Raw genomic sequence first — 20152 nt, 5'->3', positions numbered from 1 at the left:
ATCAAGAATCATCTTCCCATCTCCTTTTTTTCTAGCCTCTTGACTCCTGCAGGAAGCTCATTTAGAAAAAAAAAAAAAAAGGGCACATACTATCTTCCTTAGTCACTATTATCGGCCTCTGTAGCTTTAAACTATACTATGGTTATGTACCAACAAGTCACGATCACTTTTCACTCATGATGGTTTTGTTTCACAGCTGTAACTGAAATTGGGGTTGAAGAGCAGCTGCCTAGTTGCTGCGTGATGAATATAGCTATATAATGATTATCTCCATAGCAGACATAAGGTTATTGCCGTTGTAGAAAACAGATGAAATAATGAGGGATGCTACAGTGGGCTTCAGCCCAGTTTCTAATCACAAGGTATTTGTGCTTTCACTGCAATGTCAGCAAATCTTGTCCACCTGGTAGACTGAGAGTATGCCTGTGCTAGAAAAGCAATTTCAGGGCTTAAGTTTCCTACTGTACCTTTTTCTACCTTAAATATGGCAGAAGCAGCGTATCATCTTTCTAAAGAATACACCTGAAGCATACCAGCTGTTTCTTATTTAAAAAGTACTCCATGTGATAGCCCACAGCTTCTTTTGGATGTGGTAGTGGCAATGGAGATCCCCATTCAGTATTTTGGAGAGGTAGCTCTTGTGCTGTCAAAATTTGAAGAAATATATACATTTTTTTAATACAGTACCAGCTAAAACAATACACTGGGGAAATTGCTTTGAAAAGTCAAGGCCTGCTTCAGTTTTGTACCCTGTCTTGGAAATTTTGTTGTCCCTTATGGTCCTACACTGTGGCTTTCATTGGGCACGTGTATTCTTGAAGTCATATTCAGTCATATTGAAGTCAGACAGACTTCGCTGTGGGTAGATGTGTTTCTGGGTGCTTAGCCACTACTAAAATAGGCTCTTTTAAAGTGTATTATCACTGACTAGTTTAGCTAAAAAATGGTGATCCTGTTCAGAAACTGATTTGTGGACAGGTTAGATGCCAATGCCACGTGGATAGCTGGGGGAAGTTAATAAACTTATGCTGTCCATAATTCAGTCTCATCCCTTAGCTGCTGAATACTATCTCAGATAAGTCTAGCTAATTAAAGGAAGCTTGTATGGGAGATAATATTCTACCAGTCTGAAAACAGAATTTTATATATATATATATATATATATATATATATATATATATATATATATATATTTTACAGGTCCTGAAAGGCAACTTCTGAAAAAATGCTATATAATAAAGTATTACCACTTAGCAAGATCCATCTGCTTAAATTCAATTGACAGGAAGCCAGCAAAAAAAGCCTCTTGAACCAGTATAAAGAAGTTTTCTGCTTCTTTTCAGCTTTTCCAAACTATAAGTTGCTGATTAAGTTAAATTTTCCTCTCTTGAAAGCCATGCAGTGTATCTGGATAAAGACTGTAGGCTTGAATGTTCACATTTTTAGCATTAGGAAGAAGTATTGGGGAAAGAAGGATGTAAATGTTTAAGTTCCTGTCTTCCTTACTAATATTTCTTATTACTTGAAAGACTGAACAGAATAAACTGGCAACATTCGTAATATTTGCTGGTGCTTCTGGATCAATGTACATCTTGGACTTTATTCTTTGTTTGTCATTAGGTTATGAACCTTTCCTATTTGAGTTGGGTAAGGGAAGAAATTACAATAGTGCTGACCTGTGAATTTGTTTTATTTGTAGGTTGAATGTTTGTCCAAGGGCAGGAAGTGCAGAGTATTGCATGTGCTTTTTCTGTGTGACATCACATGATTATGTGAAATGTTGCTTTCATGTTGCCAAAACAAATGGGGACCTTCAGGCCAACAACTGCTTTAAAAAGTCAAGTACTTTCTACCACCTGCAACTGCCTTTTAAGACGTTTTTGGCATTTCCCAGAGGTTTCCTGAAAAAGGTTCTGAGCCCTGGGTTAGTCCATTTTCCATCATTTGCTCCAAAGATGAGCTTTTTGGACAGTTGATGTGAATGTGTGATCTGTATCATTTCAATACAACTAAGTGCCGTGTTATGTAGGTGCAAACAATTTGTAACCTACCTCTCAAATGGCTGACTCTTGGAATATGGAGACAGTCCAAGGATTAAGGATTGGAACTGGACAAACAAGCTTATTGGGGACTGGGGTGCAAAAGTGTTGCACACAGGGGAAATGTGAGCAGAAGGTGAAAACAAGTTGTGTAGCATTACTTAGGAGTGCGTGCATTTTAGAAAGGGTGTTGAAGTATTGGGCAAGGCACAGAACTAAAGATGATTTAGCAGAGATGAGAAGGTTGTGTAAGAGCTCATACTGTGTTTCATTAGGGCTGATTAATATACATGTACAGTGATGAAAAACTACCAGAGGCCTCTTTATCTTAGCAGAGAGGCTGAGCAAGAACAAGTAGCTTGACCCTGGAGATTCAATGTAAAAAGAAAAAAGAGCACATTTGATCAGAAAGATGGTTCTTTTTCTTTCATTATGACAAACTACTTCTGGAGATAATGAATTCTCTGTCTCTGAAACAAAACAAAACAAAAAAAAGATTGTGCCTCTGGAAAAGATGACTTGTTTTAATAAGTTACCAGGCTTGACGTGTTGGACCGTAATGAAATATAATGATGTGAAATAACAGGAAATGATTTAATGGTCCCTTGTGCCTTTAGAGATAGGATTTTTTTTTTTTTTTTTTTTTTTTTGTGGGCAATATTAGTAGGGCTTTTTCAGCACTTGTTCTACTGCTTTTATTATAGGAAAGGGAAAGTATACTGTGTCAGCTTGCCCTACACAGCAAGGTTACAAAAGGAGGAGAAAAGAACAACCCATGTAACCTCATGTTTTTCCTATACCATAATTTGAGTGTAATTAATCAATGCTTTTAGAATGGACCTAAATAATAAGAATATATGCTCACATGCAACTTAAGTTGCTTGCATTTTTGTTCAGAGACACGTTTCGTCAGTATGAGTGGACTCTCTGGGCACCTAATCTGGAATTGTAATGCCTCTGTACATAGGCCAGGAAGTATTTCTTTGGTAAATAATGAGACACTTGTTTTTGAGACTAGCTGGGAGCAACATCCCATGCATTTTGTTAGATCAGTTCTATCATGAACTGATGAAAACTATGTTGGTCAGACTTTTCATTGCAGCTCACAAATACATCTAGTTTTGCGACACTGGAACATATTCATGCCTGCTTAGTCAAAATCTGACTAAAGATGTCACTTCTATCCCCATTCAAAGCAGCATAACAGCTCATTTGCATATAAGGGACATTTTAAGATTTTTCTTTTTACTATTTTTTGGTAACGCTTTGCTTTCATTTTCCGAGGTTGTAATAAATGCTCACTTTGCTCCCTTAAAAAGCTGTTCTTACACTTGCAAGTCTAGCTGTAGAAGCACACTGTTAGCATGTATACCAAAACACACTCAGATGCTTCGTAGAAGGGACGAGAGCTGAAAGTGCAGCAACTCCTTCTGATGGCTGCATTCATAGGCCTTAATGTAAGGAACAAAAACTTTCAATCTTTAGGTAGCATCAAATCTTTAGGTTTTTTTTTTTTTTTTTTGAGACATGCCATAGGTGTAACTGGAATTTAACCTACTGGGGGAAAATGCTTCTGGCATGAGAATAGTAGGGATGGAGTTCTGATGCTGGCCCTGTAGTACCAAATTAACTATTTGCAGAAAGGATGTCTCTGAGCAGGAGTTAGTGTGGCTGTGCTTCAAGTAAGCTCCGCACGCAACTTTATTAATGAGGCCCTCAGAAGGGCTGAGCATTCACTTAGGCTAAATTGCATGTTTTATTACGATGCTGTTGGATCGTGGACAAATTACACATGTGTAAATAGGGATTACCTGCTTTGATTCAGAAAACCCACAGAGGCTTTCTATGTACCAGCCAGTTTCAATGTCAAAGCAAGGAAATCTTAACTGCTCCGTTAGGAAGGCCTTAATTGCTGAAATGGGTTCAATTTGAATAAAAAGCTCTGGATTTACCCTGGTGAAGCACATCCTGGATGTGCTGAATTCTCCTATATTGATTCAGGGATCAAATTGACTCTCTTTCAGTGTAAACATTTATCTCAGCAATGAGTCACTCCCAGACTGCTCAGTAAAACACTCTTTCCCTTTAGTGCTAGCTTGGCTGGGGAAAGGTCTGATCAGCATCGTCCCAGGGGAAGCTGTTTGACTTTATGCTCAGTGGTGTCCATAATAAAATGACTGTGGCGTATCTTCAGAGCTCCTCTGAAACATAAGGGTGATGAGCACAATCGCTTAAATTATAAAGCAAGTCCTGGTGCTTTTAAGAAAGGAAAGGAGAAAGGTCAGGAAAAATTATAGTCAGATTTGAAGAGAGGTGGATGTCCAAAATGACCATAGACTTAGATGTGTCTCTCGTTATAATAAATCCTAAAAAGTCTTTTGAAAGATCTCACCCTGGACTAGGTAATTTTTTTTTTCTTTTTTCTGGAAGTGCAAACGTGCTGTGAATATGAGAGAGTTCTGAGGCTCAGAAGGCAGTTGAGGCCCATTCCTAGGGCAGGATGGATATCAAGGATATGTTCCTCGAGGCACTGGGCTGCATTCAAGGTCACACCAAAATGTGTCCTCTTCGCAGCTGAGGAGGAAGGCCGGGTCATTTCTATGCCATTTTGTCTGCACAACTAGGATTTGAGATGTATTAAAAGTTACGCTGTGAAAAGACAGAAGCATGGGTGAGGTTTCCTACCCAGACAGCAGAGCGAGTGGTTTGACTGCTACTGCTGTCAGTCACACCTGGGCTGTCACTGCAACTTTACTGGTCAAAAAGGTGCTTTTGCCAAGAGTTTAACTGAGGAACCAGTGGATTCTGCTACTATGCTGCAAAGCATCAGTGTGGATTTTACCAGCATAGCCTATCAGCAACACGTTTATAGAGTCCAGTACCAAAAAGCCAAGAGGGGAAATAATGGGCAACAGCATCTTCAGAACTGCCTTTTCTGCTAGAAGCACTTCAGCCATTTCAGGTACAAATGTTGAGATGAAGTCAGGAATTGTGCTTGAGAGCGTGGCTGTGGGCAGCAGGGAGGCCCTGCAGTTACCAGGGTTGGTGATGGTAAAGGATGGTTGGGTGTACTGGGTGCGGGGCTGGTAATTGGTGTTAACATGAAACTTACATGGGAAGAAAAAAGGAAAGGAGCAAGAGGCAGATAATTGAACCTTTGGGGAGACTGCAAAGAAAGGATGTTGGCACAGAGCTAAAAGTAACTTACAGAACAGAGAAACAGTTGTTAGATAACCAAAGGCACAAGTGTAATAGAACAAGGAAGGGATGCGCAGAGATGCAGCCGGAGAGGAACAGGAGATGCATGTCCTTAAGTGTTGTATTACTGTGGGGAAACACAGCCAAAATGGACAATAAACAAAACCCCAAGCAAAGCACAAAATACCTTGTTGATAGAACTAGTGGATGCTCACTGAGAATGCCCAGCGTGAAGAGGGTGCTCTGGGTAGGCAGTCCCTTTGTTAGTGTAGAGTTTCCTTTCCACTTCCCTCCATACAACCAGAGAATTGCATGCTTATTTATTTTAATATGCAAACAAGTTCCAACAGTGTAGTCGTTGGACAGGAGAAGTGTCCCTCTCTAGTTTCTATAGTCTTTCTTCAAGCTGTGTCCCAGTGGCCAGGCAGTGCCTGGTTTCACCTCCCCTGTCTGGGGATGGACAGATGGAGAATAAGTTTCCTTTTTCTGAGCACAGAATTGTTTGAGTTGGAAGGGACCCTTAAAGGCCACCTGGTCCACCCCCTGCAGTGAACAGGGACAACCACAGGTAGATCAGGTTGCTCAGAGCCCCGTCCAGCCTGATCTTGGGTGTCACCAGGGATGGGGCATCCACCACTTCTCTGGGCAGCCTGTTCCAGTGCCTCACCACCCAGACTGTAAAAAGCTTCTTCCTTACATCCAATCTAAATCTTCCCTCTTTCAGCTTGAAATCATTTCCTCTAGTCCAGTTACAATAGACACTGCTAAAAAGTCAGTCCCTTCTTTCTTACAGCCTCCCTTTTAGGTACTTTCAGGTACTTGGAGCCTTCTCCATGCTGAACAAACCCAGCTCTCGTCCTGTCCTCATGGGAGAGGTGTTCCACTTCTGGGATCATTTTTGTGGCCCTCCTCTGGACCCGCTCCAACAGGTCCCTGTCTGTCCCTTGCAGAGGAGTCCACGTCTAGATGCAGTGCTCCAGCGCTGTCTCAGCAGCGCAGAGCGAAGGGGCAGGTCAGCACCTCCCAGAGATGTCAGCTATCATCCCCCAACTCCATGCCGGAGGGTACCGACCCTCCCGGGCGGAGGGGGCGACCCGAGGCCGGGCAGCGCTGCGGCACCGCGGGGAGGAGGCAGGTGCGGGGAGAGGCGGCAGAGCCCGCCCGGGAGCTGCCCCCGCGGGGCCGCGGCGCCGCCCCGCACCTGGGCCCGCCCCGCGGAGGGGGGCCGAGCCCAGCCGGTGCTGTGCGGAGCGGCCCGGCGGCGGGAGCATGGCCCGGGGCGGAGGGGGCCCGGCGCCCTGAGCGGCGCCATGCGGGGCCGGCTGCTGGCGCGCCTGCGGCGGCGGCGGCTGTTACGGCTGCTGCTGGCCCTGGGCGCGCTGGCGCTCGGGCTCTGGGCCGCCTACCTGGAGCTGCTGGCGGCGGCGGGACCCGGCGGCGGAGCCGGCCCTGTCCGCAGTAAGTATCGCCCGTCCCGTTCTGTGCCTCGTCTCTCTGCCCGGTGCCGGGGCCGGAGCTGAGGTCTGTGTCGCGAGAGAGGGGCCGGTGTCGGGATTTCGCCTTCTTGCCGTCGGCTCTGTTCGGAGGGCTGTGACGACGCGGGACCCGGCCGGGTTTGCGGAGTCCGATGGGCGGGCTCGAAGCCGGCGCTTTGAGTATCCTCTTAACGGGACGGCGGCGGTATGTCCGTACGTACAGGAGGAGGCAACGCGCACCCGGGAGATGCGCGCTGCTGGCCTGGTAACGGTGTGCTTGGTGCGAACTTGGAGGAGTACAGCAGGGAGGAGATTGGGTGCGGGCAGATTCCTTTTTTTTTCTTTTTTTCCTTTTCCCTTGGAGTCAGCAACCAGGTTATCAGCTGTAGCTGTGCAGGGTGCTCCAGGGGTATCTGCTCCCACAAAGCCCCTACAGGACCAGACCATCGGCCGGTCCATTTGTTCCCTGTTATCTGTGATCTTCAGGTTAAAACCGTGTTTTTATTCCAGCCCAGGGGTCTGATTTTGGTGGCTGGAAAGGATCCTATATCTGTGATGCTGTTTTTATGCATGGTGAAGTTAGTTGGGATGGGGAAGATGAGCCTGTGCCAAGTGGCATCGTCTATGCAATGTATCCAAGCATCCAGGTTGGACATTAGGAAAGAGTCCTTCTTCAAAAGAGTGGTGCTGCTGTGGCACAGGCTGCCCAGGGAGGTGGTGGGGTCATCATCCCTGGAGGTGTTTAGTGACCATGTGGATGTGGCACTGAGGGATGTGGGCAGTGGGCACGGTGGGGTGGGTCTATGGTTGAACTTGATGATCTTTGAGATCTTTTCCAATGTTATTCTATGGTTCTATGATTCCTGCTGCATACTAGCCTGCCAACACACTCCAAAACTCTGTAAACTTGAAAAGGGCTCCTGTGGTGCAGCAAGGGAGAGAGCGAGGTGATAAGGGGAAAGGGCTGGGTGTGTGCAGGCACACGATGAAGGTACCTGTGCTGGTAGCAATGCAAAGGGAGAGGGAGTAGGAGAAAGGGCTGGGACAGAGGTGAGAATAGCAGGAATGCAAGCGAGAAAGTGCTGTTATGCTCTGGGTTCTTCCCCTCTGCCTTTAGGCAGGAACTACTCTTACATCTTAGAAAATTCATCCTGTTTCAAGACTGAAACTGGAAACAGTGACACGACTGTGGTCCCTACCAACTAAAACAGAAGATGAGGAAAACAACTGTATTATATTCAAGTTTAATAAAAAGTTGCATTCTCTCCCAACCCACCATGGTTGCTGGTGCCACAAGGAGAGAAGGGTGCAGCCTCATCAGGATCCCTGCCGCACCAGAGTGCTGGGTATTGAGGTTGCATTCCCTGGCCTCCTGGGGAGCATCTCGGAAGCTGCCAGCAGAGTGGGGTTAATCCATGACCTTCCCCACCCTTCTTCTCACCCTGTACCTCCAGAAGCCTGCTTTGTTTGAAAAGAAATCTGGAGCTGGAATGAAAAACAACTGGTATTTGTTTTCTTCTGCTTGTTAGAACAAAATAGTGTTTTCTTCTCTTGGGACTGGGTTGGCTGTGTTTGTGACCCTGTGTGGTGGCTCTTTCCAGAGGTTCTGGAGAGCTGGCAGAGGAGGGGGTGATTCTCAGAGCAATTAATGCTTTTTTTTCCTTCATACGTCCCAGGTGGGAGCCCTCTGTAAGTCACAGCTGGGAACCAACCAAGAGCTGCCATCTCTAATGACCTGATGCAACAGCCTCCCTAGTTATTGCTGATAAAATACAAAGGCTGTTTACTCAATAATTTTTCTGGGTAAAAGGCTATAAGGCTCCTTCCTTGAAGCAGAAAGCTGTAGATTTGTTCCAAGATCTGTAGATCATGGAAGGGAGCTAGGGGAGATCTGTTTTTGTCTATGTCTGTAATTGATCTTTTTTCATGCCCCCAAAAAAGTGTTGTAGAACTGCCTATGAAGGAATAGATATGTGTGTGCAGAGAGGTCCTTGGGCATGGCTGTTCTCCCCAGCTTCATGCTGCTCTCCCTCAAGAGGTCAGTGTGGAGTGGGAGAAGTAAATCTGCAATGGCTGCAGACAGTGGAGTTAAATGGTGCTTCAGAGCTGTGACCTTGACTCTCCTCCTTTTTTGTATGTGGAACTCTGCTATGCAACGAGTTAAGCACATTAATCATGGAATCAAAGAATCAAATCACTAAGGTTGGAAAAGACCACTAAGATCACTTAGTCCAACCCCAACTCATCCCCACCATGCCCATTAACCATGTCCCTCAGTGCCACATCCAACATGGTTCTTGAATACCTCCAGGAACAGTGACTCAGCCATCTCCCTGGGCAGCCTATGCCCAATGCAGCACCACTCCTGAAAGTAAATGTTTCCTAACATCCAACCTGAACATCCCCTGGCACAATTTGAGGCCATTACCTCTTGCCCTGTTGCTGTTCAGGAGAAGAGGCTGACCCCACCTCACCACAAGCTCCTTTTCAGGTCATTGGAGAGAGCAATAAGGTCTCCCCTGAGCCTCCTCTTCTCCAGACTGAATAATCCCAGCTCCTTCTGCTGCTGCCCATAAGACATATGCTCCAGATCCATCACAGCTTCATTGCCCTTTTTTGGACACATTCCAGAGCCTGAGTGTCTTTCTTGTAATGAAGGACCCAAAACTGAACACAGCACTCGAGGTATGGCCTCTCTAGTGGCCAGTACAGAGGAAAATGAATAACACTGGCTGGGAGAGCATAAAGGACCTCAGAGAATCTACTGTAATAATTGGTACTTAGTGGTCACAGTCATTGCATCACTGTGCAGGGAGAGTCTCTGGCTGTGGGATTCCTGGGGACAGGTGGGAAGGGCTGGGTGAACATGTGGGCCCTCAGGAATGGCACCTTCCTCTGAAGGTAATACTGAAATGAGCAGCCAGTCTGGTTAAAAAGAAAGTAATACCTTCAAGTGTGGCTGCATCAAGATATCCCTAAATATGAGAATATGGAGGAAAGCTTTACAGGCAGGGCTGTTGTCTCCTGGGCAGGAGAGTGCTCCTGTTGTTACTGGGAGGCGTGCTTGTTTCTTTTATTTTTCTTTCTTTTTTTTTTTGTTAATTGAGCATATTTGGCTGTCCTGCTGCTCAGTAGGTATTTATAGGAATCTTAAATAAACATGTTTTCAGCTGAGGGAGGAAAACCAAGCACGCTGATGCGAGCAGAAGATGGGGCACAACTCTCTTCCCATTGGATGTGGCTTCTTGTCATCTGACACAAGTTGTAGCAGGCAGGACGCTGCCTCCCTGCCAAGGAACCTGGGCACTGGCAGCTTGCGCTGGCTGCCTCGCGGCAGGCTCTGAGCAGAAGTGCTTTTCCCATCTCTGCCGGTTGCCACACAGCAAGCTTCGCCCCACCAGTGAGTGCTGAAGGCAAGGATCTTCTTTTTAGAATCACAGAATCATTAGGGATGGAAAGGACCCTTAAAGGTCATCTGGTCCAACTCTCCTGCTATGAACAGGGACGCCCACAGCTCGATCAGGTTGCTCACAGCCCCTCCATCCTGGCTTTGAATGTCCCCACAGACATGGCATCCTCCAAGGACTGGATGAGTGAGTGAAGAGTAGGGAAGGGAGGAAGCAACAGTGAAGCACAGAGCAGCGGGGCTGGAGTCTGAGTCCTGTGTTCTGCAGTGCTGTTGGCTTGGCAGCACAGTCAGGACAGTGAGTGAGGGCAGGGAGAGGTCTTCCTGAGAGAAAACCATGCTCCGCGTGGATAAGTGAATCCCTCTGTGCAGAATCCCTCTTTGCTTTAAAACTTTGTATCAACATCATAAAAGTGAATCAGTGAACAAGCCTAGAGACGAGGTCAGTCCCAGCTATTGCTCTGCTGTCTTGTTTTTTCTTCTGTGAAGGCTGTGCTGTTTTGTGACGCCATAAGTCACTTGCACTGATTTCCTTTATTGCAGGTGAGTGATGCTGAGCCAGGTTAGAGCAGGGTGTGCAGGATTAGATGAAATTGCTGGGAGGTGCTGCTTGTAGAAGTAAGAGAGTAAGGGGCCCTGCTTTAACCTGCTCCTCCTGGCTGCTCCAACCCACCCCTGCTCCTCCGTATTTCTGCGTTGTGTGTAAGCAATGCTGGGACTACGTTGTCTTCCCACTTGGGTTTGTGACAGTCTCATTTCTTGGGTCCTGGGCTGCTGCTCTAATTCAGCAGCATGCAGTTCCAGTGTCTGAAGCAGGAAATAGGAGGGACTCAGGAGAATCCAGGGAGATGAGCTTGTAAAATTCACATATGACAAAACTTCCCATCCCCAATATGTGTGCCTTTAATGTTTCCACCCCTAGAAAATTGGCTCCAGGTTATTACAGAGCAGCGTGAACTGCATAAAACCTATCCTGAGTCCTGGCAGGTGCATGTCTGTGTGCTAGGAGGCAGCTGTGAAATACTGAAGTTGCTCAGTGTAATTCATCCACTTCTATAACATCATTGCACCTATGCATAAGGCTGTGCATGCTCAGATGTGCAGCTTTGTTCACGTGCACACTGTCTGGCTTTTGAAATTGTTCACACTCACACTTACTTGCCCGTGCATGCTCAGTATCACTCTTTTGCATAGCTAATTGCACCGAAGGCTGCTGAGTGCCCACAATGAGAGGTTCAAGCATGTGGTGCTCCACGGGTGGCCGAACCTTTACTGTTTCCCTTTAGTGGGAAAGTCAAGCTAGATACCTGCTCCTATGTTCTGCGCTGGTGAGACCTCACTGGAGTACTGCATCCAGATGTGGAGTCCTCAGTAAAGGAGAGATGTGGGTCTATTGGAGCACATCCAGAAGAGGGCCACAAAAATGATCCCAGGTATGGAACACCTCCCTTACCGGGACAGGCTGAGGGCTGGGGCCGTTCGTCTGGCACCTCTGAAGACAGAAACGAGACACTGGTTAGCAGTGACCTGCGCCAACACCGTTTCTTGAGGCACACCATGATTTGGGAGAAGGCAAGCACTGCAGGCAGGACGGGTTTTTGACTTGGAGGCAATCGATTCCTTCCCATGCACATACAGCAAGCAGCTTGTGAATCTGGCTTTTTCCACTTCTTGACGCGAAGTCAGGTCGGGATCTGACTTGTATGTAACCTCTTTCTGGAGCGGCGCCCAACGCCTGGCTCCCTGCATGCTGCATGAGAGCTGTGAGTGTTTGCTCTCTTGGAACCTGGCCCACCATCTGCAAGCGATTTGGGGACTTTCTGGGGCCAGGCAAAGACTGTATTATTATTAGAAAGAACCTCTTGCACCACCCCTCTGACTACATACGTTACCTGTGACAGGTTTGTGTAAAGGTGTGCCAGCACAATGCGTACTCTCACACCACACCTTCCTGTCCTGTTGAATCAGGCTGTGAGGATTACTCATACACCGGGGAGCTGTGCCTTCCTCTGTGCCTGCTCCACACTGTGCGCTTGGCAGAGGAACGCTATTGTCTTCTGGAGGTGCATCTCCGCGGGTGGCTGGCATTGAGCTGTCAGCACGAAGGCTTTGTCTTGTGCCTCTCACCTGCAGGTTCAGGCAGATGTGGAGGCAGAGTGGCATTGGAAGAGGTGATATCTTTCATCTCCTGGTATGGAATTACCAGTGTCTGCAATGCTGTGAAAAGCAGGATGTCTTCCTGAGTGCTCTACTGTAGGTCATGGCAATAGCAATTGTGGGATGATAGACTTTTTCCTCCTGTGTTTACAGTGATTGCCTTAAGAATAGATGGAATTTGTGTACTTGATGTTTTGATGTTTCCCTGTTCTGTTTTTTCTTGCTGTGCACTGATATTCCTTTTTTCAGACACTTCCCAATGCAACAGCTTTTTTTTTTTTTCCCCCTAAGCCTGCAGTAGTAGTTGAGAAGGGCTTTCCAGAAAAGGAAATAAGCTGTCGTATTTAATGTGGTGGGAGATCTAAGAAAGACACACATAATGCCTTGGGTGGGAACAGGTGTGAGCTTGGTCCTTAGATACTTCTACTTTTTATGATCTGAGACATTTGTAGTCTGCGTGTTTAATCAGCCAAGCCAAAATACACCTCCAGCTTTGGGTCTTTGCAGTCTGAGCTCATCTCTTGTTCAGTCTTCCAAACTCATTTCTGAATGATTTCTGGAAGCTTAAAAGAAGAAGGGGGGAAAAAAAAAAAACAAACACCAAAAAAACCCCAACAACCCAATGCATAGCATCCAAAGCTGAAGAATAAAAGAAACCAGGTCTACCTCTACTGACTTTGGCCAGGTTTTGACCAGAGCTCTTCTGCATCTCTACCCAAGAAACTCCCCCATGCCATTTTAGCACAAGGCTTTGGTATTTCTGGGCTGGGGAGAGCCCTCTGCACTTGGAAGTGTTTAAGGTTATGTAGGGGAACATTGCTGTCAATCAGCCCCCTCCAAAGACATCACAGGGATTCATGTTGGCATGAGAAATTATTTATATTAGCTACAGTGAGCAACCAGATTCAGTTAGTTGCTGAGGTGTGGATCACTTCAGATGATACAAAGATTGCCAGGTGAACCTGTGAGTCTCCCTGAAGCATCAGTGCTACTCTCATAAGTTCACTAATTCTGGTTTTATTTCCTCAGATTTGGTTATTTTGGTGTGATATGACTGTCCCATTTGAGACTTATTTATTTTGAAGAAAAAGGACTGGATGTGGCTTCTTCTCTCCTTTCTTTTTAGAATCTGGAGAAGCTGTCATCCATTACTCTATATTGTACATTTATAATGGCAAAAATATTACATCTTGTGCTATTCTTGCTTCTCTGTGTCACTGTTTTCCATAGCAGATGCAAATTGTGTCCCAGACCTTTGCATCATACATGGGTTGGTTTTGTGCTGCCTGGTTTCCATCTCATCTACAAATCCCCAGTGACCTTGATTTCAGACAGACTAAATATTCCTGGGTTTTGTTTCCAATCGAGCAAAATATGAGCAGTTGACAGCCAGCACGACTCAGTAATGTAAAAACACTAAATACAGACCAGAGACTTAACTACAAGGTTTTCCGTAACAGGCATCTTGTGTATTTTTAACTTTCTTTTCCACTAGCCCACTGGATTGTAGGTATCAGGAATTAGAAGGTTTCGATGGAAGGCTGTTTTTCACTGGAATTTTGTAAATTCATGCATGTTGAACAGCAGTTCCTTGTCAGGTACTGTTACATCTCTTTTACCAGTAAAAAACTCTCGATCTGTATCATCTCCTGTTAGGCTGCAGAATTGCCTGGTAAAGCTCTCTTGATGGGAGAATAATCTACATCCACAATATGTGTATTTTTTCCTGCCATTTTAAATAAATATGCTTCTGCCTTGCTTCAAGGGGTCACTTATTTCCATGTCATTAGTGTGGGCTGTTTGACTTGGCCCATGTACGTGGTGCTGGCAGCTTCGACAGCTTCCTCAGCGCTGCTGTTTGTTTGAACCTAGTTAAGCTGTCTCCAGCCCTTCTCGTAAATGCTTCACTTCCTAAATTAGTTTTATTTACATTATTTAATGTTGCTATCTGTAAAATTGTGGTAGTCATGTCTGGTTGCTATTAACCCCATCTAGGCCATAGAACAAAACTTACTGAGGGCTGAGAATATCCTGCCCAGACTGCCACGTACTAATAGGCTCCTTGACCTGCTGCAGCAACTCACTGCCAGCATCAGTGCTAGCTGCTGCAGCCTGTGGTTTGCTGTGAGCAGGCCAGCTGAGAGGTTTTAATTTGTTTTCAGTCAAGACAGACCATCGTATAATGTGCTGCTGTATCTCTGTTTCCTGTGCTAGCAAGTGCCTGCAATCACTGTATCTCCCTTAGGCTTTCAGTCAGTCTGCAGAGTGGGTTTGTACTGCAAAAGCAACCAGTGTGTTGACTGTGGACTGCAGAATTAGTGTTTATTCTCAAAATACTGAGTATTATTCATTTAGCTTTCGTTTAGTTTTTTAGTTGAAAGTCCAGCCCTGTGTCTATAGGATGTTTTAGCTCAGCAGGCCTGATTGGAGCCAGGAGTTGGACTCAATGACCCTTATATTCTAGGGATATTCTATGAATAGGACACTATTTCAAGCATTTGTAATTTTTCCTCTCAATTTTTATTTTTTTCTTTTTACCATGTAGGTTATTTAGATTCTCTTGCTTCATCTTGGCAGATCGGACTTTTACAGAGCCTTGGGTGATGCCTCTCTGTGATTGTCCCCCTACAGCAAATATCCCTATGGATTTGAGTTCATCCAGGTCCTAGGAAAGAGCTAGGCCAAACACAATAGGCAAAACAAGAGAAAGGGCCAAACACAGCCCTAATGGCAGCTTGTGGTAAAAGGTTTTGCCCTGTTCACCTGTTTTCCAGGTGCTCTGCAAGCACCTCAAGCATCAGAAATTCTTTGGTATTGGCCACGATTCTCCTTTCCCTTCACAAACAAAATTCTCTTTATAAAGGTGTTTAATTTTTCATGGCCTACACAAGCACATGGGCTGGGGAAATTTGCTCTGTTGCCTCTTTCTGTGCTGCCATGGCTCCTTGTCCGTTGACTCTCAGGGCAGTTCTCGGTCCTGCTCTTTCACATCCACTTCCTTGGGGAAGGAAAAGCTTTTTCAGTGTACAAGGTGAAGGACATCTGCATTGCTCTGTACTAAGCTATGCTGGGAACTTTTTTATCCTCTGATAGACATATTCTATTTCTGTCTCTGTTGTTTTGGTCTCCTGCCTCTTCAGGGAATGAGCTGTGCTTTGTGACACCAGGGTTTGACAAGCTGTAACCTTGGTAGTGGGTGTTCTCTTCCCCACGCAGTTAATAGCTGCAGCCCTTCATGTGTGTTTACTTGTCTGTCAGTCACCTGCTCCAATGGTGGAGCTGTGGTGGCCATCACTCAACCTGAATTTCATATAGTTTTGCTGCTCATGGCTTTCCAAATATGTTTCTCTGTAGCTGGCATGATGCTGCTCACCTGTGCTACTGTTCACTTCCTTTTTTGTGTAGCTCTGTTTTAATTAGGTATCACGCATAGAGACGCTGAGGAGGGGAAAGAAATGTTTCAGTGTCTTGCAGCTCTTGAAAAAGTAGAGGAAGAAAGAAATCTGAAAGATGAGTAAAGCGGGAAAGAAGCAGCAGTGTTTGGGAATGTAGGCCAAGGGAATTATTTGAGAAAGAGAAAGCCAGAAATGGAGCATAGTGAGGTGAGTGTTGAAGCAGAGTGGCCAGAAAATGCTGGTGGCCACCCAAAAGCAGTGGGTGACAAAGAGCTGAAGTCTGAATTAGAAGTAAATGCTTTAGATTTCAGTGGAGCAGAGGCTGGGACCGGTGGTGTTGGGTGCAGAGATCAAAAGGAGAGGAGATGAAGGAAGAGGTTGGAGGGTACAGGGTAAACTGCTGACTCTGAGTTTTAAAAAGGAAAATGCAGGAGTGATAATTACAGAAGCTTCTAGCAACTGGTTGTAAGCAACTCTACCTAGGTGGCTAAGAACATTCTTGCTGTCACAGGGGTTTTTGATGCCTTGAAAATTGGTACCATGGTGGCTTTTTACTGCGGTTGTGCCTGCCAAGACATCTGGTTTCCCTGTACCTAGCGTGGTACTCTGTGCTGCACTGCTCTGCATCACTTGCAGAGCATGGTTACCTGCTTCATCCTCACAAATGCTCATAACTCTGTAAATATGTGTAACACGTGGGATCCTGTCATGGTCTTGGGATTTTTAGCCCTCCGGGCAGCAGGCGAGCTCCAGCAACAGGTCTCTGGGGAGCTGTGACGTGGCCTCGCTCCGTCCCCCACCCGCCGTGGGTTTATATTTAGCTGGAAGCATGCGGGCCGTTTGAAGACAGAATCTCCAGCCCTCACCTCAGTGCTGCCCAGCTTTCCGCAGCTCTCCAGCTGCCTGGGTGGAGAGCTGGAGGCTAAAATTAGCAGGGAGCTTTGCTCTTGCCAAATGCCGCGTCTGACCCAGCCAGGCCTGGCAAGGGGGAGAGGAGTGCAGCCCTGAATCGCTCCACACAGAGCGGCAGGCCTGCTGCTGGCCTGCTGCCACATCTGGTGCCTCAGGGTGCCACTGGGGGGGGGGGGAGGGGGGAAAGGGCTGAAGCGGCTGGGAGGAAATCCTTATTCCCAGGGCTCTGTTTCCTTCTCTGCCTCTCTTTGAATATGTAAACAGGCTGGGAGGCCAGCTTCTGCTCCTGGATAAGTCTCTGCTCCGGGAGAGGTTTTCTGGGCAGATGTGGGGTTTGGCTGCTGTCATAAAACTATTTCAGTGCTCCCACCCTGCCAGAACAAGCTGCTGAGGAATTTGCTGCCCTCAGTAGCGCCCACCGTAAATGAGCACTTGTCTTTTTATGGCTGAGAGGGGTGTGGTGTGGTGGTTACAGATCCAGTTTGGGGGAATGGGGTGCTGCTGACTAGCTGATGCTCCAGGACAAGGCCCTTCAGTGGCCTGTACCCCTGTGATACTAATGACAACAGTTACTTAGCCTTTTGAAACACTTGATCTCTGTGAAGAGAGAGCATTAATTGGGCTCCCACTGACTCCAGTTCCAGGGGAATGCACATTCACGGGATCACAGAATCAATAAAATTGGAAGACCACTGAGACCATCTAGTCCAACCGTCAATCCATCGCCACCATACCACTAAGTCACAACACCCAGTGTGACATCTGCCCTTTTCTTGAAAACCTCCAGGGATGGTGACTCTACCTGGGCAGCCTGTTCCACTGCTTCACCGCTCTTTCTGAGAAGAAATTTTTCCTAATATCCAGCTTGAACCACCCCTGGAGCAAACTTAAAGCCATTACCTCTCATCCTATCACTGTTACTTGGGAGAAGAGGCCAATCCACACCTTGCTACAGTCTCCATTCAGTTAATTGTAGAGACTACAGCTGGACCCAGCCAGTCCTGCTGGTATCCTGCTGGCGTGGATGCCTCAGGCATACCTCACTTCAAAGGTTCTCACCTTTGACATTTCCCGTTCATTGCCCTTGCTTGAATTGCACAGCCCTGGAGCAAGAAATGGGTGGAAAGATGCAGCGGAGATGGGAACTTGATCCCTAAGCGCATAGTGGAGCAAGGTGAACATCCCAGACAGCCAAAATAAAACCCAAATAAATGTAATCGAGGTTTGTATTGAGATTTTTTTTTTTTCCCAGCAACGTGTTGGGTGCCAGGATGCAAGTGCTTGAAGTAGACTCATGCTGGACATGTGGGGTCTGCTTGACGTGCCCTGTGAAGGTCCTGTCTGCAAGGAGCTCTGTTTCCAGAGCACCTCAATGGCAAGGAGCTAAAGGAGTGCTGGCAGGCACTGCTCATGGAGAAAGTTAGGCCAATGGCAGAAAGAAATAAAAATCTATGATGGCATGTTCATAGTCTGTCTGGTGATGTTTCTGTTGAAAGGCAAATGAAATTCTCCTTTTACCCCTTTTCCTACAAACAACAGAGAAATGAGCAGATGGAATGGCTGCACCTCATGTGTCAACCAGCCAATGTGCCAACTGGCCTCTCCAGTTGTGTCTGGAGATTTTACAGTGGGTGTGCCAGCCGTCTGCTAGGTCTCTGCTGCATTGGTTGCAGGGAAGGGAAGAGCCCTGGAGGCTGGAGGGATGTGGTGCTGGCAGTGTCCATCTGTGCACCTGCATCAGGTCTAGGTGCTTGCCTCCTGTGACCACCATGGTATGTGTCTCATTCCAGCAAGGCAAGGGAAGCAAAACTGTCCTGTGGGTCCCTGGCTTCCCTTTTTTCCTGCCAAAGGTGGAATGAGGAGTCCATGAAGGCCACTGAGGTATTTTTAGCATGGGTAAGAAAGGTGAAACATATGGGCTGAGGCAGCTGCAAAATGAATTGCACGATCTGTCAAGTCCAGCTCAGGTGGATGTTTTTGCTGGTAAGGATTTGCCCCGAACCCAACAAAGTGAAGTATTACTTAGAGACTTAGCTTGGAGGATGAGGGAAAAGGAAGCTCCATCTTTTCCTTCTCACACCAATTTGGCAAATCCTCTGGTACAGGACTGCTTTCTCATTTTCACACCTTTCTGCTCTTGCTCTTGCAGGCAGTGTGTGTAGTGGTGGTTTTGTCCTGGATTGCACAGGTTTGTGCTGTGAGTGCATTTGTACAGTGGGAGGTGCATAGGCTACAATTCTCCTTTCACACTTCTTGGATTTTATTTGCTGTGTTTGTTATGGGTGCTTGGGACTTGTCAGCTCCCTGTAAGGCCAAAGTAAAAATGCTTTGCTTTGCATTCTTCTGTAATTTTTGTTCTTTTAAATACATGTGTTAGTACTGTCTGGATCTGTAGCTTTGTAAAGAAATGTCTGTAACTACACTCTGCAGATGTGCACACTCAGATTCTAAAGGCATCTCCATGTGCTCCTCTTGTTTGCTGAGCACACCTAATCAAACCCTGTTTGCTCTGGGCTAAGAAGTAGAACTTCCTGGCAGAAGAACTGCAGCCCCTGTACTTCACTTGTCCTCTTCTCTTTGGCCCAGAAATTGAATGCCAAACAGTTGAGTTAGAGCTAGGATAATTTTACATGCACTTGGTTGACCCAGGGTGGCCTGCATGGATGAACCCCTGGTTGTAACTCTTTCCTCTGAGCTTGAGGTGGCCATGGTGCAATGGGTAGGTGAGGTGAGTTGGGGGTTCTAGCAGCCCAGTAGTGTGCTACTAAACTACCCTTAAGCTTCCTACAGTACTTCATGCATTGCTGTGTAGGCCAGAGGCAAGTCTTCCATGCTAGCTTTTCTGTGTGTCTGTTCTGCATAATGTATTCATCAGCTGCAGTGGTTTCGTTTGTATAGAGCCAAGGTGTGAGGCTATTAATTTACACTCTACTCTGATGTTTTTACACCAGGGTTGACATTAAAGTTCATCTTAAGATTTATAAGATCACAGATGTTGATGCTTTGTTAAAACTGAATGATGCAGGCTGTGTTCAGCCCCTGGAGGCAATGAGATGAGCAAGTGATTCCAGTCACTGTCAATGAGCTTTCCCTCTGGTGTTGGTCCCTTGTCAGCACTGGGTTTCTCTTGATTTCCCTGTCACCCAGAGATCCTCTCTGTGTAGGACATGTATGCATCAAAAGCACCAGAATTAAGAGACTTCAGTGAGTAACATTTCTCTGATAGGTGCTGCTGTCTTCCTGCCCAGACAAAGTTGGCAGTGCCCAGGTAACCCCAGCATACACCAATACTTGCAACATGGGATTGCTGCTATACACTGCCTCACCTCCTACCATCCCCATCTGCATGGGTATGGATGCACACTTGCAAGCCATGCACTGCTCTGCTTCACCCTGCCACATGTCTCTCCTCTGGCCAAGGGGCTCCACGTATCCCTTCCATCCACAGCTGCATGCTCCCCTGTGCTCTCAGGGTGTGCAGATGTACCCCCATATGCTCACTTTCTGCATGAATACCCATCTACCTCAGCGTGCACATGCCTGCAAGTTGCTGACCTCACCTAGTACTGC

General features: G+C 46.4%; 1 protein-coding gene across 1 annotated transcript in view; it reads left to right on the top strand.

Moving 5' to 3' along the window:
• Window positions 1-6547: 6547 nt before the first annotated feature.
• B4GALNT3 (beta-1,4-N-acetyl-galactosaminyltransferase 3) overlaps window positions 6548-20152 on the top strand; it is a gene marked incomplete at both ends in the record, with an annotated part of 56713 nt that continues 43108 nt past the window's right edge. The window contains one exon of the mRNA XM_079545586.1: window positions 6548-6695. Coding sequence (XP_079401712.1) covers window positions 6548-6695 — 148 coding nt within the window. The remainder of the gene's footprint in view (window positions 6696-20152) is intronic.

This window comes from Tetrao urogallus (assembly GCF_951394365.1).
Source record: "Tetrao urogallus genome assembly, chromosome: 1".
In the NCBI taxonomy this organism is placed as follows: Eukaryota; Metazoa; Chordata; class Aves; order Galliformes; family Phasianidae; genus Tetrao; species Tetrao urogallus.
Note: the sequence above shows the minus strand (reverse complement) of the source record. Positions and strands in the feature narration are given on the sequence as shown.